The sequence below is a fragment of the Carettochelys insculpta genome, chromosome 2, assembly GCF_033958435.1.
Source record: "Carettochelys insculpta isolate YL-2023 chromosome 2, ASM3395843v1, whole genome shotgun sequence".
NCBI classification, from domain to species: Eukaryota; Metazoa; Chordata; order Testudines; family Carettochelyidae; genus Carettochelys; species Carettochelys insculpta.
Genome location: NC_134138.1, coordinates 130,977,753 through 131,001,140, shown reverse-complemented (window position 1 = coordinate 131,001,140; position 23,388 = coordinate 130,977,753). Strand labels below are relative to the sequence as shown.

The 23,388-nt window shown below is 41.7% G+C and overlaps 1 protein-coding gene across 1 annotated transcript in view; it reads left to right on the top strand.

The window, feature by feature from the left end:
- GMDS (GDP-mannose 4,6-dehydratase) overlaps nt 1–23,388 on the top strand; it is a 582,288-nt gene that overhangs the window by 91,366 nt on the left and 467,534 nt on the right. The window contains exon 2 of the mRNA XM_074987762.1: nt 19,534–19,578. Coding sequence (XP_074843863.1) covers nt 19,534–19,578 — 45 coding nt within the window. The remainder of the gene's footprint in view (nt 1–19,533; nt 19,579–23,388) is intronic.

The following is a 23,388-nucleotide window of genomic DNA, read 5'->3' as shown; positions in this document are numbered from 1 at the left end:
ATATCTTTGGTGGGGAGGGCCAGCTGAAACAGAACCCTCACTCAGATGGCTGCAAGGCCCCCAAAATCTTTTCCACTCTTGGAGCCCTAACCACATGCAAGCCAGGACATGGTGCTGCCTGGCAGTATGGTCAGCACTGAACAGCAGGCACATCCTTTTTACTGGGTCAGGGGCTACCCATGTCATGTGACTGGGCGTGGGAAAGATCCCGACTGCGTGGCACCTTGGGGGGGGGGGGGGGCACACAAATATAAAGTTTCTTGGCTTCTTACGCAAGCACATCCCCCCCCCACCACCAACTGCCTTGCCACCATGTGCTGTGGCTGGTGCTGGGCAGCGCAAAAAAAAATAGCAAGTGTTGAGACAGAACCCTGAACTCTGCTGGGGCTATTTGTAATGGGTAGATGCTCTTGCAGCACTAATAGCAAAGAAAGAAAGAAGTTTCTCAGTCTCTCATACAAACCCCAAGGTTCCTGGTGCCGATTTGAAATTCACGGTCTTGCTGTTACCTAGTTCTTGTGCCTCTGGAGAACAGCGGCCAGAGTGGAGCACTTAGGGGCATTGTGGGTTTGATATGGGACACCTCTAGAGGTTAATAAATTTGATTTTAAGACATGGTGCTTCCATGGTGACCTTTATTTGAACTTTTTAAATTCAAACTTGACACTGCACCCAGCAGGTTCTGACGATATGTCAATATTAGTGCTTCCTAAATCGAGTTAATGGTATTTACAGTAATGACAATCACATTGTAGTATCAAGCTCGTAGTGTTGATGTACCTTCAGATCCTTGGATCGTTTAAGCCTTAAGAGTCTGAGTTGGCTCTATATGGCATCTTCATAGCTTCTCAGTGTAGAATCGCTGGAATAAGCAATCATGGCTGTGGGGGAAAAACTGTAAATTGCTGAACTTAAATTGTATATTTGCACTGATTCTGTTTACTTCACTTCCTTTTATACTTGTATATGAAAACAAAACTTAAATCTAATAGCCTCGTGTATTTTGAACAGCTATGCTGTAGTTGCATGTTGAATCTTTGGCCCAAGCTCCAAAAATACCCACAACTTTTGAATGGAACAAATTAGTAGCATCTTAATATATGCACCTTGTTCATTTTTGGTTTTTTTTTTGTTTTTAAATACTTTTCTGTTCTTAGTAATAATATGAATGCTTTGAGAGGCTGGATGTCACTGTGGCGCAAACTTACAAGGCACACAGATTTGTATTTAACATGACTGAGCAAATTACTCTTTCCTGTTCCTAACTGCTGTCATACTCGGTCATTATGATCACTGGGTTGTGAAATGTTAAATTTCATCCAATATATTAATTCTAATATTCTGCGAAGCAGTTTAAAATTGTCCAAGTTAAGAAATTAAACAAATTTAAAACTGGTCTTTATAAAATATTTTATTGAAATATTCAGTGCATTAAGTCATAGAATAATAGCTTTCAGTGCATAAATCAAATAGCTTTTAATAGTGTTGCTACGCTAGTCCTTATTCAAGGAGATTGCCATAAGCTAGAATGGGAGTTAGCCCAAGTAACTAATCATAGTATATTATGCATAATATATCGTTGTTTATTAAAAGGTAAATTGAGTGCCTTCTTAAGAATAGAAGTGTTCTAATGAGTGAGAATGTAGGAGAAAGTTAAAGCAAAGATGTGTCTAGCACCTAAATAATAGAATCATTTTACAGCAAGTTTTTTTTATCATCTCTGGTTAGAGTGAAAGTTGTGGGGCCTGTTAGAAGTGTTTATCACATTACACTTGCCTTTGGTAAGCTTGATGTAAGATGGCCACTTTGGCTTTACTTTGTGCATTTGAGGGGAAAGTGAGAAGTTTATCTATAGTGAACCTACAGAAGTATTTATTACTGCCCCCACCTTCATAACATGAAAATACTGAAGAATTTCCCCCTCTCTAGCCTCTGCAGCTAGGTCACAGTCTGCTTAATCCTTAAAATCCACACTCATTCTGATGAGGAAACATCTGCTTGACAATATTATTATGATGCAGAAGTGTGCGCATACTGTGAGACCAATCTGTACATATCTCAGGTCAGACCTTAATCCTTATATATATATATGTAAGGCTGTATGCAAATCGAAGAAGAAAAAATGACTCAAATTTGCCATGGAACTTGAGACTTCTGAGATTTTTTTTTTCCCATTGGTAGTCTGGGATTGTTTTCTTTGGAAACAGATACTTTTCAAAATGAAAACTTAATATTTGTGATTGAGCACTGGCCACTGGAATGACAGGATAAAAGCCCCAGACTGATCTTTGAAGTGTAAAATGTGAACAACTTTATTGATATTATACAGAAAATAACCATTAAAACACCATTGCATTTTTAATGAAATGCTCTTTTCTTATAGTAACAAGTAGAGAGAGATGAAATAAATGAATTGTTATGGGTATTTGGCATTAGGAGTAGTTTCTACAGCTTACAGCAGCGTTGCCCAAACTAACCAGGCCATAAAACACTTTTGAGCTCCAAATATATTCTGAGTAAATGAATGATTTTGGAAAATGTAATATTTGATTAACAATAGGTGGATCATAGTAGTTTTCTAATCCTATCTGAAATGAGTTCAATGATGCTAATTGGTTATCAAATAACTTGGCAGGGAAGAAAATGAGGTTGTGGGGTACCCTTCCCTTTGAAATACTTACATATGCTTGGTGTTTGTTCCCATCACTTTTAACTTGTGATCACACAGATGTAGTTTCAGTTAATAATACTCCAGCAAACATATATCCACAGGAGTAGCTTCACTTTTCTGAATAGTACTGTGTTGTATTGGTTAGACTGGAAAGGGTGACTTACCTGGGAATATTTGATTTGAGACCAGAGAGGTAAGTACAGTTTCCATGTTATCCACAGACTTCCTTTGTGAACTTAAGCGGGTCATTTAATCCACTCAGTGCCTCCTTGCCACACTTGTAAAATAAAGATGATGCTTCTCTACCTCACAGGGATGTTTGACGATAAAATCCATTCGTTATCCCTGAGGTGCTCAGATGCATTGAGGAGGATAGCCAAATGAGTGGTTGTTTAACGAGCTGGTTACATGTTATTACAGTGTTAGGTAATTTATTGATTTGTTTGCAGTGGCGTTGAAAATAAAGCTATCACCTTTTGTTATTGTGTATATTAATTTGTATATATAAACATTCGACTAAGAGGGAACATGTGACAATTCTGTTTTTTGTTTTGAAAATGTCTTTTGTGTATTGGAGATACAGTAAACTTTCATATCCTGCAGCCCTGGGACTGGGAGGTTGCTGGATAGTCAAATGTTGTGGATAATGGAGAGACATACCTAGCAATGCATAACACTAAATAAAGGCAGGATTAGCTATGAAGAAACAAAAATGTATTCAGAGTATTAATCAACAACCATAGTATTGTAAAGTGTAAACTTTATAGTGTATTTGCTGTATTTATTTGTGTTTACTTTCACTATACAATACTTATGGAAAATGTAACTTAAACTTACTTACGGTTAAAATGCTGGTTAAAGCAGAGTTTTTACTATATTACTTCAGTCCTGAACTGTCTGCTTTGTTTTACTGTATTGAAATGAACCTGAGGAATTGTTCGAGAATTTGGTACCCATCATCTGATATTCATTTTATGCTTTCATCAAGCTTCAGCCTGTTCTTTTAAAAAAGCATACTTACACATTTGTTTTGGTTTCTTAACCTTTCTACACTAATGGTTTCCAGTGGTGTTGAGCACCTGGGATTCTGAGTCAGTGGCTATTGTTATTGTTCCTTCTAAAAATCAGGCCTTACTATGCTTTCCTGTTGTCATGATACTTTCAATTTAATGAAAGGTTCTGTTCCTCAATGTTATAGATATTCAGTGTAACAGGAATGTTAGCCTGAAGAATCTTACCTTTTGCAACAGACTACTAAATTACTGTCAACATCTCCTACATGCTTAAACTACTGTACTTTGTGGAGTAAGGATTTTTTTCTCTCCTTATAATCAACGTATTTGTTTAAACCAGTGATACTGTGGTGCTTGGCTTCAGTACTTTGTTATTAAACTAAAGAGAAATAAATTTCAGAGAGCAGTCTGCAAAGTAAATTAGACAGGGAGGTTTCCTTAGTATTTCCTGCTGTTTCCGGGATGCAAGGCAATTCACAATAACTGCTGAAAAAGACTGTGATTTGAGGAAATTACTGTGAATACAGACAAAAAAGGGCTAACATTTCCCTGTGTACTCAATCTTGCCACAGCTTGTAAAGTCAGTTAAATTTAGCCATTTATGGGCCCTGTGGAACAGCAAATATGAAAAGTTTAAAGCAAGAGATGTTTGCAAAAAACTCTAAATTTGTTTTGACATTTCTTAAAGGCTTCTTTGTTAAAGGACTTCTAAATAGTTCTTCCGTTTTCATAGACTGATGCAAGCTTATAAAACAACACTTTAAATAGAACTGGTGTGGGGATCTTTTAAGATGCACTATTGCGCTGGCTTCAACAAGAATTTCACATTCAACAAGGTACTTTGTTATGATCCCAACAAAGGTCTTCATAATCAGATTGCCTGATGGGTACTAAAATCACCCTTGTGCCATGTCTTGTCTTGTTTGTGTGGTCTTTATAACTCGATTCATAAATAGGATTTCTGTTATATTTTGAATAAAAAGATTAACAGAGATCCCAGTGACTTTCCAGCAGGGTTGCCTAAGGGTGTTTCTCACAGATACAATAAACTGGTAACTTCATTACTCACTTTCTTTGTCTGATTTGGCATTTGGGCAAAAACCTTGGGAATAAAACAGATTTTTTTTCAAAACTGACAAAAGAAAATCGCCAAGTTTGGTACACAAGGTATTGTATAGTACCTCTTTTACAATTTGCAGATATTCTTCAGCCTTCTCAGACTGGAAATAGAGTGAATGTTTTTTCCAAATCTACTAGATTGTACCCATTCTGCTTGGCTTCTTGCTAGTTGGAAGGCTAGTACATGTACGGTCTGAACACTTTTCACAAAAGCATCCATGTGGCATACGAATATCAAATTAAGGCTAATGTTACCCAGTCTATATTTATTTAATCTAATATCTTAAATGCATAGATTTTCTGTGGAGTTAAGCTTCTTTCATAAACGTCACTTTGTGTGTGCGCACGCATATGTACATACATACATACGTACAGTCTGAATCGGAAGTTATGACACAAAATCAGGATTTACCTCAAATTTGTTTTGGATTGCAGTATAGAGCAGATATTTCAAAGTTTCTGGACTACTTAAACATTTTTGAAGCATATTTACACTACTGCTAAAAAAATCCTCAAACACTTGACAAATAGGAAGGTACGTCCAGGCACAAGAAAAATGTGTTGCATACATGGAATTATGGCAAGTGTTGATATCTTTTTTTTTAAACCACATGAAGTCCTGCCACAAAATGAGCACCTTGAATTGGCCCTGTTAGAAAAAAGGGAATGACACAGCTGAGCATTCTTCCTAACAATGTGTGTCCTGCTCTTTTTATGCTATTGATTCTTGAGTCTATCATAGTAATATGTACGGCTTGATTGCAACGGTCCTGACCAGCAGAACTTATAGCTGAGTTGTGAGGATTGCCAGTGAAGGAAACCTAGCTCAGAACTCGAATTGCTCAGTAGAAAGGGTAACAGCATTTCACTACACGCAGGGCGTGTCATTAATGGCAGTGTCTTTGTTGTTGTACCCATTAGTACATAAACATCCATAACCCACATTTGGGCATCCCTTTTACCCAAGTAAATTCTTCATGACACTGAGATATATGTATAAGGGTTGTAAAGTTCAAGCCAAGTGCATTAATTTATACAAAAATTTCCATGCATGCAACACATTATAAAAATTACAGTAAATTTACTGTGTTGCTTTTCCAACACAAACAGAAAAAGAATTTTCCTACATCTAGGCTATAAATTGCTCCATACGTAAGGTACCTTTCAAATGTTTTTCTGTATGTGATTTTAGAGCAGTTGGGTCTGTAAAAACACTTAATTGTTCTGCATAAATACTTGATCTTTCCCATATAACACCTCAATCTCACCTGTCAATTTGTGTCTTGGGCGAGTTCAGGTATTGGAGTAGTGATCTTCTGTTGGCTTAGCATGAATAATTTCCCTACCAGTCAGTTTGGAAAACATAAATGTTGGTTGGACCAGGTCTAGAAAATGGCCTTTATTAGGCATTGAGGATCTGTGGTGGAAAGCTCATTTAACTGTAGGGAGGCAGCTGTGGTGTTGACAGTGGCTATCATCTCTCCTCTGTGCTGAGCACCATTGGGAGCAGTGTTAGTGCTTTCTCCTTCTCTGAATAAATTTCTATAGAACATAAGAGGCAAGGTTGCTGCAGGTACATATCCTTATTATGTCCCCATCTTAGAATTGATGAATCCTTTTAGCTGTTGAAAATAACATGAGAAATACTTTTCTTCACTGTCATTTTTTTCTTGTGATTTATTTCTCATGATTATTCCAAAGGAAGAGTCACTGCAGTCTGTCTTGTCTCTATGTGGGTTTTCTGTTGATGTGCATCCAACATGAATTTTCTTTCAAGTGGAGGCTGGAGTCCAAAACAGAAATTGAAAATGTTTACCTACTGGTTTCGCTTGATTTTGTTTTCTAATAATTCATGTAGGCATTCTTGTTTCTTCTTGAGGTTTCCATTACTAAAATACAAAACAAAACAAAACAAAACAAAACAAACGAGGAGTCAGCTGCCTCTAACAATATCTTATTTGTTCATCTGGAGATACTCAGTAGGCTGAGTACTTTCTTATTAGGCTATAGATCTGTCACACTTTTTTTTTTTTGATTTAGTAACAGACCCACTACCCACCAGGAAAATAAAAATAATAATAATAATAATAAAAAAAAAAACAAATCAACAGGGCCTGACAAATACCCAGAGACCTGCTACTCCAAGACAGGCACAAAAAAGCCAAGAACAAAACACCACGGGTCATTACCTACAACACCCGACTCAAACCACTGCAGTGCATTATTAAAGACCTACAACCTATCCTTAAGCAGGATGCCATGCTCCAGAAGGCCCTAGGTGACAGGCCTATTCTCTCCTACAGACAACCTCCAAACCTTATGAGGATTCTCACCAACAACCACAGTCTATACCACAGAAACACCAGTCCTGGAACTTTTCATTGTAACAAGGCCCATTGCCAACTTTGTCCACATATCTATTCTGGAGATACTGTCACTGGACCTAACCAGGTTATTTACAGATACATGGGCACATTCTCATGTTCCCCAACTAACATATATGCCATCATGTGCCAACAATGCCCAGATGCTTTGTATATTGGACAGACTTCAAACTCTCTTAGACAAAGAGTGTCAATATTGCATTTCTTTAAATTATCCTGCAGCAAATCCTTATAATGCTTCTGTTGTCGTCCTATGTTTTGATACCCTTCTTTCAGCTGAGATAACAAAGTCTCTTTTGGGACGCGATGGTCTGGCATCCAGACCATGTGAGCAATCCTGTAGAGTTGCTGATGGATGACCATTTGTCTTGATACTGGTGGTCTTTGCCTCTTCCAGAGCACTAATGTTGGTTCATCTGTCTTCCCATTTGATCTTCAAGATCATGTGAATGCAGCATAGGTCATGCCTCTCGAGGACTTTCAGGTGATGCCTGTAGGTTGATAAACAAGTACCTTGGTTTCTGTTCAAATGTCGTGATCTTCAAAACCCCTGTGTTGTAAATGAGCAAAGGCTGCACTTGGATTTCTTTCAATATCTGTCTTAGCTGAGAGGTTGCTTCCAAGGTAGAGGAAATGATTGGCATTTTTCCAGTACCTCTCCAATGATGGAGCTTGTGTACTTCATTTGGGGAAGGCTGATGGAGCACTTTGGTTTGCTTGATGTTGAGTGTGAGACTAAGACATGTAAGTTTTGGCAAACACATTCAGGATAGCTTGAAGATGTTTCTTAGAGGTGAGCAGGAACTTCAGCATACTAAAGTTTCATGATGCATGTGGTAGAAGTATTAATCTTAGCTTTCAGCCTGCTAGGCTGGAGAGCCTTCCATCCATTCTATAAATGATTTCAATGCCAGCTGGGAACATCCCAGCAACTTGGTAATGAATGACTTCAATAAAAACTGCAAACATGGTTGGGGCGATTAAATGCAGCCCTGTTTTACTCCTTGTGTACTTTGAAAGATTCACTCTGGGAGCCACTACTACTCAGAACAGTCACTTCCATGTTGTCAGAAGCATCTTTAGGACATTGGATGTCCTGATAAATATATCTGCAACATGGTCAGAAACTACTCTGTGACTGGTAAAATTTCTTCTGACCAGGGCAGAAGGTGAGTTACAAGGCTCCATGGCACAACTTTGCCTGCAGTGGCAAGGAGAGCGATACCACGATAGTTTCAACATTCAGCTTTATCCCCTTTCTTGAAGAGGTTACAATCCAGGGTGTCCCTCATTTCACCGGGTATCTTCTCTTTCATCCAGATCTGAAGGGTGAGCTAGTAAAGCTGCTGAATTAGCTCTGGTTTGCCATCTTTGAAGATTTCAGTGGAGAACCCATCTGGACTTAGTGCCTTGTTTGTAGTTCATCTGCTTATTGGCATTGTGTACCTCTTGCAAATTGGGAGGGTCTCCAAGCTTATCCTGAGGAGGACATTGAGGGGGTTCGTTCAAGGACTTAACTGCAACTCCATGGTTGCAGATAAAGATCTTCAAAATGTTCTTTCCAGTGAAAATTGATGGCCTCATTGCCCTTCAGAAGTGTGTTTTCATCCTTCAAAATAAGTTGTTTTATGCCATAACTAGCTGGCCCATAGAGAGCCTTAATGGCACTGAAGAAACAGCCTGTTACTATGGATGTCTGAAACACTGGAGTTCTTGCATTTTCTCAGACCACCATTTATTCTTGAGTTCCCTTTTACATTGGACTTCTGCCCTTGCCTTGGTATGGGCTTCTCTCTCTGAATTACAGTTTGCCACTCTGCCAAACTCAAAATGCCATCCTTTTCTCAGTGAGTTGCTTGATTTTTTTTTTTTTCCCCTCCACCATTGTTCTTGTCAAATCAGTCCTGATGTTTTATGGTGTGGTAGCCTATGATTTCCTACAGAAACTGATTGATTGATTTTCAGCTGGATCCCGTGTTCCAGAAGAAATTAAGGGGAAACTGATGAAAGTTGTTGTTCTGCGAATGCCTGGGCGTGGCTGTGCTTAATGGGGTCCTTTTAGATCCTGAAACTTCAGCTTGTGCCTAACCTGCGTCTTTTGCAGCCTCCATTTGGAAGAGATCTTAATCTTCATTGTGGATAGAATGAGGCAGTGATCAGTCCAGAAATCCTTGGCAGTTGTCATGGTGCTCTCTCACTGGTATCTTGGGCATAAATGATAACATAGTCAAGAAGATGCCAGTGCTCTGACTGTTGAATGTCTCCAAGGCATTTAGAACTTGTCCTTTTGTCAGAAAAGGGTGTTCGTGATAAGTGCGTGGTCAGCGCACTTGGTCAAGAGCAAAATTCCATTTGAGTTATTTTGGCCAACAATTTTTTCACAATTTTTCTTTTTCACAGGTTGGAGTCTCGTCCAACACACAAATTGAAATCCACCAGGAAATGATCTTCTCTTCAGGGGTCTCTGATTAAAATGGTTTCCAGCTGAGAGTGGAAATCTTCCTTTACATTATCATTAGCATCCAGTGTTAGTACATAGGCACTCACAATAGTTTCCTGTTTGGTTTTTAGTGACCCTTATTTGGAGTGTTGTGAGCCGCTCATCAGTGCCAACTGGTACCCAGGAGAGGCACCTTAAGAGCTTGTTCTTGTATAGCAAAGCTCATTCAGCACAGTAGAGGTTCATCTGAAAAATTTTCTTTACCAAAGTAGGTGTATCCTCCCTTCTCCTCCCTCACTTGTACTTCATCAGCTCTTCTTGTTTGAGACAAGGAAGCATTAACAGTGTTAACCGCCTCCTTTAATGAGCAGTGATGGCAATACATTACTCTGGTTGCTGTCTGAATTGTCCATTAGGCTATGTATGTTCCAAGTTCCAAAATTTAAAACCTGTCTTGGATCTTTGACTGCTGGGATGGTGATCCCGCTGGATGTGGCTATCCAGCCAGGCGTAATAGAGGCAAGACTTTTTTTAGAGTACCTTTTCTATCCCCCATTTGGGGTGAGCACAGTGGATCTTAAAAAGGCCTGCTCAGTCATGAGTGCAGCTGCTGAAATGCTTGGTCTGCCTCAGTCCTCGAGTTAGATGACTGAATTGTACACCCACCATCTGTGTGTCTGTCTGTGTCTCGGATGTTCTGGATCTCACACTCCTGTTCCCTTTGTCACTTGCTAATTGCTGCTGGACTTTTGGCATATGCAAGTGTTTTCCCAAACCTGGAAGATGCTTGAGTGGGGAGACTGGTGTACAACAGTCACCACACTGTCTTTGACAGAGGACTTGAAACCAAAACCATGGACACCAGGCGGATTGGAAATCCTCTGCCAGCTGCAGACTTCATCCCCCATCACAGCCATTGTGATATTACACAAAGGTTTCATAGTTTCCTGTCCATGGATTGCCACTGTGTAGTTGTGGAGAAGCTTGCGCGTTGGACTCACCCCAAGAGTGATGCTGCCTGGGGTCATATACTTCCTTTTGGTCATCCTTGGCAGAACATTCAAGAGCAAAGTGTGATTCAAAAAGCCCTCAACCAGAAACCAGACAGAGGGTAATGATTTTCTGAATATGTAAGTATACAGATCTTTTCTGTGGTATACTTACCATGTTGGTGAATAGAGGACTTCCAATACTATCACTCTAGCACCTTACAGCAACACAGATTTTTAATCTATTTAAAATGTGGACAGTTTCTGCTGTCGGTTATTGTATATTTGAAAGGAGCGGTGTAATTTCTTTGGTTAACAATTGGCACTTGTCCCTGAAAACAATAGGTAAAGTGGTGTGTGGTTTTTGAGTTGAACAAAACAATTATGCTGCTATTGTAAGGATGTCAGCTCTATCAGTGCTGCTCCTTATCATAAGCTGGATCATGAAGCTCTCTCACTATCAGCTAGGTTGGTGCACTGAGCCCCTTTTTGCTTACCTGTGGAAAGAGGCAGCTTTGAGCAGAAAAATCACACACTGGTTTACTGAAGGCAGAAGAACCCCAGCTATAAAGAGTTTATAATTTGCGTTAATTGACACTGAACAAATTATCAACCCAGAAGAAATCTTATTTGGCATGCATTTTTTTAAAACAGAACTGTGATCTTCCAAGAACTCATAGTTGCGAAGAAACTTTTTTCGTTAACGTTTCTTTAGACGGGACTCAAATTTTCAAATGTCTCACTTGCTGTTGGCTACCTAGGTTTTTGAGTGCACAGCTTAATTTGGGGCTAGATTTCCCACCTCCCTTCCTCTCTTTCCTAAGCTACTGAGCACCAATAACTTCATTTGACTTTAATAGGAGGAACATTGAATCATAGAAGGGATTTCTCAAGGACATCTCATCCCCATCTCCTGCATTCAGGGTTTTTGAGATGTTTATAGGTCTATTCTACAGTATTTCATTTATTTCACTGGCACTCTGTTAAAAAGCAAAGACATTGCGCTGGCAAGCCAGGTACAGCGTACATGGAAGTGTTTGGGACAACATGTAAATTCAGTTCAGAAAAGATTCTGGCAACTAGCATTGCAAATCTCACTGAAAAAAAATAGCACTTTTAGCTCTCCTTGTCAGAGCAATAATGTAGCTCGACACCGTCAACTGACTTTCATACATTCAATATGATCAGAAAAAGGTGTTTTCAAAAAAAAAAAAAAAGAAAGAAAAAGCTACATTTAAAAAAAATCATTGCACTAAAATGTATTGTTTAAGTTAAACCCATAAGGCAAGAAAAGTCACACCTGAGGCTGCCATTCCAGTGTTTCATGAGCAGCTGCATCCTAACTGCACAAGTCTTCACACCCTCCTGTGCATGAGGATAATAGATGAATGAAACCTGAAGTATTGATTTCTGTGTTAAATGGACAAGAGGGAAGACAGACTGAGCTCTGTGAAGGCCTAAATGTGGTCAGCCAAACATCTGTACCCTGTCTCTGAGACTTCGCTTGGGAGGGAAAAATAGCATTTGTACCTGCAGTTCAGCTGTTTCTAGCTACCTGATTCATGTCCAGAAACACAGGTTTTTGACATAAAATGGGATTGTGTACTCTTCTTACATCAAAAACTTGAGGACTTACAGAACTTGTGCCTATGACTTGGATTTGTTTGTTAATAATTGTAAATAATTGAATACTTCAATATAAAGTTTAAAAATCTCTCTAAACTACAGTAAACAGCAGAAAGACTGATAGAAGAAGGTTCGTGGAGAAAAGAACTATCTGGAGGCTAAAGCAAGGAAGAGAAAACTTCACATAGGACTTGTCCACACTTGCCCTCAACTTCGAAGGGGGCATGTTAATCAGGGCAACGGGAGGTTACTAGTGAAATGCTGCGGTGATTACGCAGCACTTCATTAGGCTTATTCTCCCTTGCAGCAACTTTGAAGCTTCAAACTTCACAGTGCCGGCATGTGTGCAGCTGCAAACATCATTCTGGGACGTATTAACAGGAGTGTTGCAAACAAGACATGAGGGGAATAAAGGCACTTGGGAGTTCTGTGGGTACTTTGAAGTGCCCACGGCTACACACAGGTTGACACTTCAAAGCTTGAAGCTTCAGAGTTGCTGCAGGGCAGAATTAGCCTCATGAAGTGCTGCACATTCACCACAGCACTTCATTAGTAATTTCCCATCACCCTGATTAATGTGCCCCCTTCGAAGGTGGGGCCAAGTGTAGACCCAGCCATAATGTCTAACTGTAATGCTGTATTTTAGTATCAGAATGCTTGTGCATTCTAATGTTGTCTAGGTTAGGAAATCATAGGGTCATCTTGTTTTTCATGTAGATAGTTGGTTTGCAGAAGAGCAAGATCTAAAGTAGAATTCAAATGTTTACTTTGCTTGGACAGCTGTAATTTTCCCTCCTGTTAATACTCATTCAAAACTGCGGTTAGTCAGTTACAATAAGTGAGGAACTTTAAGTTTCTGCAATAAGACATAGATTTACATTTATATACTTACACTTTTATTTTTTTTCATCTGTATAGATAAAGGATGCTTGTTTTCCTATTCTTACTTGGCTAGAGTACAAATAATAAAATACTGTACTTGGAGGGTGGTAGCTTTAAACCAGGTAAATACTGAGCAGTCACAAATCTTTTTTCACTGGAAGTCCTTTTTGAACCTCTTAAAATTTTGGTCTCAAATATTGTTTTGAAGACCATTGACAAGGTGCAACACTGTTCTGTTTATAGTAGGTACAAAAACAACTGTTTTTTCTCTATGGCTGGGTCTATACGGCACAGCTTTCCTGGCAGATCCATGCTAATGGGCAGCCTCCAAATTGCAAATGGCCCCTCAGGCATGAGGGTCTGCCGCCAGAGGGCCTGTTCACTGGCAGGGGCACGTCCACATGGCCTCTTTACTGCTGGCACCCCCTATGTGGAGAAGGAGCTTTTGCGCAGCTATGCTAATGAGCCACAGGACCATGCTAATGAGATCTGCCAGGAAAGCCATGCTGTGTAGACCCAGCCCAAAAGTCATCGGAAGAAAAAACAAAAAAAATTAGAAATAACATTTTACTCCATTACATTGTTGGACTTTTATTCAATGAGGGTTATTTTGGTAACACAAAGATATATAAGCACTAATTATATTAATAAAAATTGTTTGAGTAGTGGAGTAAATGTAGGTGGTATTTTTCGGGCTGCATCTACACTAGAAGCATCTGTCGACAGAAGTTACCGTCGACCGGAAAAATTTTGACGATGTCTGTCGACCAGATTGGTGCTACATACAACTTTCTCTGTTGACGGAGAACTGCAGGCTGCACTGCCCTCTGGTGACAAAAAGCAGAATGGCAAACTGGACTGCCTGGCAACTGGGAGCTCCCTCTGTCGACAGAAGTGTCTACACTGCCCGTCTGTTGACAGTACTCTGTCAGAGTGCTATGCCTCGAATTTTTGAGGGATAACACTGTTGAAGCAAGTGCAGAGTTCTGTCAAGGTGTGGCTCTAGGTACCGCTACACAAGCGCTATTTCGAAAGGGCGCTTTTGAAAGGGTAATCCAAAGACATCCTTTTGAAGGGCACTGTCTGCACACAGGCTGGGGCTGAGCTGCGTTGAAAGGGCCACCTGCCACATCAAAAGGTGCTATCCAGGCCCTTGAAAGTGTCTACATCCACCAATGCCCCCTTTTGAAAGAAAGGGCCAGAAAACACCGCAGACACGGTCGCAGGGCAGCCAAGCCCTTCTGGGGCTGCAGCCAGCTGCTCCTTTAAAGGACACTTCCCCAACACCCTTGGCCTGCAGAGCTGCCACAAGCCCTGCAGACACAGTATCTGCAGGATAGCCATGGGGCATTAGCAGCTCAACACTCTGCTGGCTGCTGCCCTGCAGCTCCTGTCAAGGGAGGCCCCCCCCCACCTTCCGGGCAGAAGAGAATGCGCCAGAACCTGTGGTCCTCTGGCCTCCTCCCCTTGTGCACTCTCCCAGCTCTGGAACTACCCCCATAGCTCTGAGTGGTGGGAGCACCTGGTCATGGGGGAGTGGGATGACAACCAGTAGCTCTGGAATTTTGTGGATGTGGCGGCTGACCTTCCTGGAGATCTGCCAGTGGCTGTCCCCTGCCCTGAGACACCAGGACACCTGGATGTGGCATGCCCTCCCCCTGGAGAACAGGATTATGATAGCTGTCTGGAAGCTGGCCACTTCAGACGGCTACCTCCCTTCCAAACAACTGCCTCTCTGTGGGACACCAATTTGGTGTGGGCAAGGACACAGATGGAGGTAAGAAGGCCTGGGCCACTCACCCACTGGGAGACAGAGGGGCTGAGGTGGGGCCTGGCACTCCCTGCCCACCCTCGTGGGTGCCTATGTTGTCCACCCACCATTAGGTGGTGCATGCCCTAAATGCTGTGCTCCTCCAGAGGGTCATCCACATCAGGGACCTGGATGCAGCCATTGTGGGCTTCACTGCACTGGGATTCCTGAGTTGCTTTGGGGCCCTCGACGGGACCCACATACCCGTCTGTGCCCTCGAGCACAGCAGAGGCCAATTGATAAACAGGAAGGGCTACCAGTTGGTGGTCCTGCAGGCCATGGTGGACAGCTGGGGTCAGTTCCTGGACATGTATGTGGGCTGGCCCCTCTGCATCCACAAAGTGAGGGTTTTCTTCAACTTTGGCCTATGCTGCTGGCTGGAGGCAGGGACAACATCCCCCGGAGGGAGATCCTGCTGGGGGACACCACAGTGCCTCTCTACCTGGTGGCTGACGCAGTGTACGCACTCCATCCTCAGCTCATGTGGCCCTATATAGGTCACCCCCCACCACCCCAGCTAGGAACACTTCAACAGCCAGCTCAACCATGCCTACCAGGTGGTTGAGCGAAACTTCAGCCTCTTGAAGGGGTGGTTGCGCTGCCTCCTGACCTGTCTGGGGGTGGACATCCTCAGCGTTCCCCTGGTGGTCCAGCAGCCCCTGTGTAATAACCACATTTCTAAACAGTCAATACAAGTAAAGACAGCAACATCAATCAGTTTGGAAAGTTCATTCTTTCACTCATTGGACTCTGTTATTGCCCTCTTTTTAAATAAACAGAAAATACATAAAAAGGAAGCCATCAATTCTTAGCAGGGCAAGGCAAATATATTCAAACTGACAAATTTCTCTATGGAAAAAAAGTGATACATTGCGGGGGCTAGGTGGCCAGTCTGGTGGGCCATCACTCTGGGGCAGGGATGGAGGGCTGTTACCCATGCTGGCCCCAGGACCCATGCTCTGTGCCCCCCCCCGCACTCATCCAGGGTCCCCAGTGGGGCTGGGAGGGGACGGGGAAGACAGGGAGGTAGGGCCGAGGGTCTGCGCCGGTAGGGCCCTCTCACGGGGGGGCTGGCGGGTGGAGCCCTGGAAGAGGGGGCAGCTGGGGGGGTATCACTCTTCACCCCCCCCCCACCCACACCCGCTGGCTAGATCCCTGGGTGGTGGTGGCGGCTTGGTGGTGGGTCCCTGGAGCTCCTGACCTGCCTGTTGCTGGCCATCATAAGTAGGGGGTTACTCAGGGTCACACTGAGGTGTGCAGGGGCAGCATGTGTAGCAGCTGCTGCCTGCACCGTCTCAGTTTCCTGCAGTGGGGTTTCTGGGTCTATGCGGCTTTAAGAGCCGCTGCATGCAGAGCCCCACAGGGGCTGGGCAGCACGTCTCCACCTAACAGCTGATTGCCGCCATGGCTGACCTAGCTTATTCGAAGAAACACGACACAGAGCATCTACACACATCCTTTTTCGAAAAAAAGAACTCAAAAGGGGTGGAGGGTGGGGCTCTTCCTATTTACTATTTGGAAGAGTGGTTTCAATTGCTGCAGCACCTAGCATCGCATTCGTGTTCAAAAGAGCACGTGGCATCTGTAGACATGCCGTGTACCCCTTCAAACTGGGGCCTGCTCTTTTGACAGAATTCCCTAGAGTAGACACAGCTTGTGCGTAAATACTCCCTGAGTTATGACGACAAAGCCTCAAAGTGGAGCATGTTCTTTTCTCCCTTCTGCCCCCCCCCAGGCCCCCGATTCTCTCAGTAGCTTAATAAATTACTTATGATTGTCGTCTTCTGTTCATCTTGCAACCGCCACCTGATTTAGGTATTTTAAGTGAAAAAGACACGGGTCCACTAGATCAAAAGTGCAGTGGTCTAAGAGATACTGATAACTTTTTTGTTCAGGCTTTGTCTGGATTTCACTTTGAACAGATGATCTATATTAAATGCTGCATATCTGATTTCTACTTCCCAGAATTGACTAGTTCCCCACATTTGTGGATCAGGAATTTAGGATCAAGATTGCCTTATAAATATTGGTGTGGGGGAGAGCCAGGCCTTCAGTTTCATGCTTTGAGTCATCATCTTCATGTTGTTCCACACCACTTCATGTTTAATACATGTTAAGAAAGAATGGGGTTAGTGAGCATAGCTCAAAGTCAAAGCTGAAGACAGCCAGAAAAACAGAGCTTGTATAGCTAAGCATTTATTTCCTTTAGTATTCCACTCTGGTTTATTTCAGTAAATAATTTATGAAAAAGTGGGACTTCTGCGTGTGGACTAATGGTATCTGCTTTTATTTGGCCTTTTAATATCCTTTGCTTAATCTCATTAGGCAAATAATTGAAACTTTACTGTACCAAGCGAGTTGTAAACTTTTATGACACTTTAATCACTCTTCTGATTACAACAATCATTGACAGCCTACCGCACAGAAAAAAAAGGGGGGGGGAAAGGGCTAGAAACATTTAGGAGTGACTGATACTGTATCTCAGAGCAGGCCCACATCAATCTGCATTATGGGAGATTACCAGACAGTAAATCAGCTGTGCTGTGTTAAAGCCAGAAACCAGTAGCATTCACGCTTGCTCCCTGTTTCCCACTCATTGTAAAACCATGCCCTATCACTTGATAGACCTGGAAAGGAAGTGCAAAGGAAGTGAATGCCACTGCTGGTTCAGAATGTTCCAGTGTGGTTGGAAAGTTTGAGAAATGGCCTGGGTGAGAAGAACAAGACCTTATTGACAGGGTTCAGTCCCGGTCAGGTCTGTTTCACATCAACTTTCTAAATAATCACAGCCCTCCCTTTTTTGTCCTTGCCCCTGGGCTCACGTGTGTGCTTTCTCTCTCTCTCTCTCTGGGTCTCTAGCACCTCCTGCTTTTTTAACAGGTTATACAGCCAAGGCAGAACACTGAGCACTTTTTTCATCTTGAGGGAATAATAAAATGTGTAAATTACAAGTCTGCTTGCTTCTATAAAACTCCTCATACTTTCCAGGGTTTGTCTACTGTATGTTTTATATTGTGAATACTTTCTCTATTAAGTATTGTTCTTTTCGTTTGATTCATGGAATCATAGACTATTCCAACATTTCACTGGTGGCATGGCAGACCTGGCCTGTCATGTGCTGAATTAACCAGCGTCATAATCTATTTTTTGTCTCACTTTGGGCATATAGAAGCTGAACGCATGTATAGCCTGTGTGTAGTAGCAGAAATAAGTATAGGCCGAGAGTGTTTTTATTTTTTCCTGTCTCTCAACACTACTTAATAAAAGCTGTTAAAACAGAATATTTAGGTCACAGTCAGAAGAAAAGCTGCTGGAGTTTTAAATGAACCACAGAATGTGTCCTTTGTATACCACACCCTGTCATTTTGCATGGATTTATGCACAACTTCAGCATCAATGTAGTAAACACTCTCTATTCGCAACCCTGTCATTTTAGAGCCTTCTGGGTCAAGTTCCAAATTCAGCAACACGACTTACTTTACTATTTTCCTGTCCCCAGGTTGTCCTTAAATGAAAGATCAAGTAGCACCACTTTGTGAGACTGAAAATATCTTTAAAATGAGACTAAATGAGTGCATGCACTCACTTTACTTTAGATAGCGTCTTTGACCTGACCCTGCAAAGATACGCATTTTGTAAACTTTATGTAGGAGTAGTCCCGCTGACTTTATAGAGTCACTGCAGCAGATTAATTAACTTCAGTGGAACAGCTTCTATATGTGGTGTTGAGTAACTCTTATCATGCAAAACTGTATGCAGGTATCTTTAAACAAGCAATGCACGCAAGAATAAATAATGGGAAGACGGGACATTTGCTGGGAATGGATGCCCAAGTTTTCTAGATGCGGCTCTTTATATCGCATATGGAGGCATTCTGTAATCATGGCAATAGTTCCAGGTTTCATACAGTTATTAGGGTAATACAGTGATTTATAGTTGGTGGTAATCCTATCAATGATGATGAACAAGATTAAATTACTATCGGCTTTTGTCCCCCCCGACCCCCCCGCCCCGAGCAACCTCAGAAAACCCAGCAATTTGAAAACCATAAATATAGCTTTTACATTCATGCTTGTAAATTGGAATAGAAGTCTTGATAGATGCATTTTGAGAAACCAAACCAATGAATAAATAGAATTAAACTAAAAGGCTTAGTCCACGTTCCGTCACACATGGAAGCGTTAATATTATACAGAATGATCAGTGGTGGTTCAGATAGATGCCAGCTGGCAAAAGCATACAGTGTCTACTCTCAGGATTCTCTCTGCTGGTCGTCAACTTTTTAATTTTCTTTTTCAACTCTGAAATCTGATGTATGAAGCCAAAATTCTCCCTCTCTTGCAGATACTGAAAAATTGGAGTTGGATGCAAGGCTTTAAGGATATAGGGACAGATATTTCTAAGTTCCTTCTGGTATATTATCTTACATTGTACTGCTGGTAAAACTTAAGAATTGGGTGCCTTTTAAGTTGTTAATTTTAAGTATCTGCTGGTAACCAGTTGGTTCAGATTCAAAATTGTTTTAAAAACCATAATGAGTCTACATCTTCCAAACCTAGTCACTGGGTTTCTAACATTTTCCTATCTTTCTTTTCCCAGGATGGCTCGTACTTGGCTGAGTTCCTCCTGGAAAAGGGCTATGAGGTGAGTAACTCAGTGACCGACTGACTGCAGGCTGATGGAAATACTTGGATACAACAACCTCTAGCTTCCTTTGCTGCTGTCCTCCTTTGTGTATGTTTTCCACTTAGTCCTAGATAACAAATCAAAACTCCAGTGAAGAATGTGCAGCATAGCCTGTAATCATGCCAGCTTATTGTACTATTTATCATCTAGTGTCCACTGGTGGATTCCCTCTGCTCCTCTGGGTATATCTGCTTTGCATGCTTCCCGCTTACTTAGATAAGCAGCAACCTGTGCAAGCCAAAAGAATTAGGGACTAATTCATGATGTAATGCACCACATTTATCCGTTCCTCCCCACCCCCGCGGGGGTGGGAGGCGGGGAACCCTACTCAGAGAAATAACTTTTAATTTTGAAATTGCACTAAGCAATAAAAACCTTGCTATAATCCATGGCAGGCTCATAGTGAAAATTCAAACCTGGAGGTTGCTAGGCATTCTGGGCTCTTTATGTAGAGTTAGCCTGGAGTGTTTTATTGTCGGCTTTGTTTTTTAAACTTTCTCAGATTTATGACCTTGATCTAAGAATGTGAGCCTTATTTACTAACCTTGATGTAACCAAACGCATGAACCTGACATTTTGCATCTTTTGCCCTTGAGTTTTTACTTTAATGTGAGCTGTAACTTGTACTTTTTTTTTTTTTACAGGCTTACGTATAAGGAAAATAAAAATCTATCTTCTTGTCACATGCTGATCCCAGAGATTATACAGCAGTGATAAGTTTTGATGTCTCACAGTTATTGTATATTGTGGCAAACAGTTACATGGTAATGTTGTGGCTCTATAGCCACAAGAGTTCATCTGCTCATTAGTGAAAGGCTGTCTTATAGTCTTAATCATACAACACAGACAAAAAGAACCCTTACTAACTTGTAGCCCATCCCCTTGTAATGCAGTATTTTATTTTATTTTATTTATTTTTTTGGTTTTTGGTTTTTGATTCAGTCAAACATTAAGGCTTGTCTACATTAGCCCTCTTCTTTTGGAGAGGGCATATTAATGAGGGATTTCAGAAGATGCTGATGAGGCACTGGCATGAGTATGTGGTGCCTCATTGGCATAAGTGCAGCCGCAAACGATTTCAAAAGTGCCGCTTCCAAAACGCGTGCCGCCCACGTGGACGGGGTTTTGGGAAGAAGGGGCTTTCGAAATCGGGGTCCTTTTGAAAGGCCCCTGTCTACATGGGTGGTGTGCGTTTCAAAAGTGGAGCTTCTGAATTGTGCTCAGCTGCCATAATGCTGTTTATGGTAAGAGGCTCTTATATCCTCAGTCAAGCTGTGCATGGGCATGGAATACAGATAGGGAGCCACACATCTCAAAGAAGTTTCTGTTAGGGTAAATGTTTCATTCATCTGCATAGGTACTCCATCACAGTATCTGAATGGTGCAGTGTCTGTGCTGAAAACTGGTCTCCCTAGGTGGTTCGTATTATAGCACCATTAGTGGGTGAAACATCACTGGCCATACTTACCAGAAACTGTTCATAGCAACATACAATTTAAATGTTAATATTCTATTCAAATTAAGATTTGGCATGCTGTATGTGTAGTTTAACTTGCTAGCATTTATCATAACTATTTGGGTAATTGTTGATGTGACTGGACTGGGGATGTCCAAATCATGTCACTTCATAAAAATTCAGGAGCTAAGTACCCTGCTATTTGGTTGCAGTGGAAATGAGTTCCCTGCCAGCACGTGAAAAAGGAAGTTTACTACTTTTGATATTCCAATCTTAGTCCATGCTGTTGAAAATGGATGGGAAGAGAGTACAATAGCATGAGCTCTGATTTAAGTATGGTACCATCCTTAATTATACTATAAAGTCCTTGAGAAAAATGTTACTGATTCAGGGCCTAATAACCACTTGGCACATATGCGTACCTTTCAATGTGTGTAGTCACATTGACATCAGTTGGACCTATTACTTGTAAATTTAAACATATGAACGTACTAAAGGCTTGTGGCCTTAATATATGGCCATGTGGAACACCTGGGTATGATTCCTGGTGCCAGTCTATTGTCAAAGGCTTAGAATTCTGTACATGCTTTTGTTATCTGCTCCTTTAGGGCAGGAAGTTACTAGAATACTCAGATGTAGTGCTTTTTCAAAAATACAGGTGAACACATCTCAGACGGGTGTATCTTTTGCATGTTCTCAACTGTGAATCGAGTATACCATTTTTGTGTGTTCCTGTTTTTCCAGTGGTGCTTGCTGAAGTGCTTTTACCTCGTACCCTGCTCTTTTGAATTCAGGTTAATGTAGTTCTCTGGGTGCTTGCGCATGTTCATTCTGTATCAGTTGTGTGTATTCACCGTATGCACCAGTACTGGAAGCTTTTCCAGCCAAGTGGTTTCCAGAGCAGGGGGTCAGCAGTAATGCTATCTGGAATCATGGCAAATAGGTACTGGAATAAGGAATGCTGCCACCTCCCTCCTTCATGTCCTTCTTGCCATGAGTGATGGTGCTAGAACATACTCTTGCTTGGCAAGTGGTTATACCAGTGGCTGTTTCTCAGTCATCTTTGCAATTCATCCTGGGCCATTGTGTTGCCAGACTATTACTAATGGCACTCATTAGCACATCTAGAGTTTTAAAAACAAATCCGCATTTCCTATTTCTAAGTTCACATACCAGAATGACGGGCATAGGAAGAGCGCATACACATTCAGCAGACTGTAACTTTTAAAACGATCTGTCATCTGATGCCTTTTGCCTAAAGCCTCTTCAAGTTTTGAATATTCATAATTTAATTTTCATGAAACATGTTGCAGGGCCCAGAACACTGGTCTCCTGAGACAAACGCTCTGACCTCTGAACCCCCACCTATAGTGTGTTCTACAAGGACACTCTCCAGCTATGCCCTCAACCGTCCTTCCTGCTAAAGGTGGTTTTGCAGCAATGAGTAGGGGCATCTGCGTTCTTTGGATGGCTGACAAGCCGTGGCCCCTCTACTTTGAGCAAACCAGGCCCATCTGTAGTTTTACTCAACTATTTTATTTGCAGCAGCTGAGAGACTGAAAGGTCTCCTAGTGTCAGCTCAAAGAATTTTTATCCTGGGTTATCATGTGCATCTGTTCCTGGTGTGAGCAGGCAGAGGCCATTGTCAGTGACGCCTCATTAAATGGGAGTGCAGGCATCATTGGCTGTTTTTCCTGGTGTGTGTTTTGATCCAAGAAATCTGCATGGCCGCAATGTGGGCATCTATATATGCCTTCATGACCCACCCAGCAGGCCGAGATGATGAGAGCTTGAACAGCACCATGTTAAAATCAACATCTCCATGAACTTCTGCTCACCACCAGAGACACTGATTGCAAGTCAGCTGTCATGGAAGGGACATGAGCAAGCACTTGAAGAAAAAAGTTGCTTATGTCTGATAAGTTGTTCCAGATGTGTTGCTTGGATCCATTCCTTGATCCACACTTCTTCCTTATATTCCTTTTCAGTAAAATGGAAAGTGAATGAATGTACGTTTTTAAAACACAGGATATCTCAACAATTTTCTTAGCTTTACTGTTGCTTATAAAGCTCATTCAGCCCACCAGTGAACTCAGCCACAATGCTTTTTAGTTGGATGTATTTAAAAAAAAAAAAAAAAAATCAATCCATGCTGAGCAAAATGCACTGAACTTCATTCTTAACTAGATAGTCCAGTTCAGCTTTGTCACAAAGTCTGCACCTGTCTCCCAAGCAAACCTAACGAACACCTTTCATCAGTTCTTACCCTAATATTTGCTGTCTCGGATTAAGCATTTGGCAGGTTTTCTTTC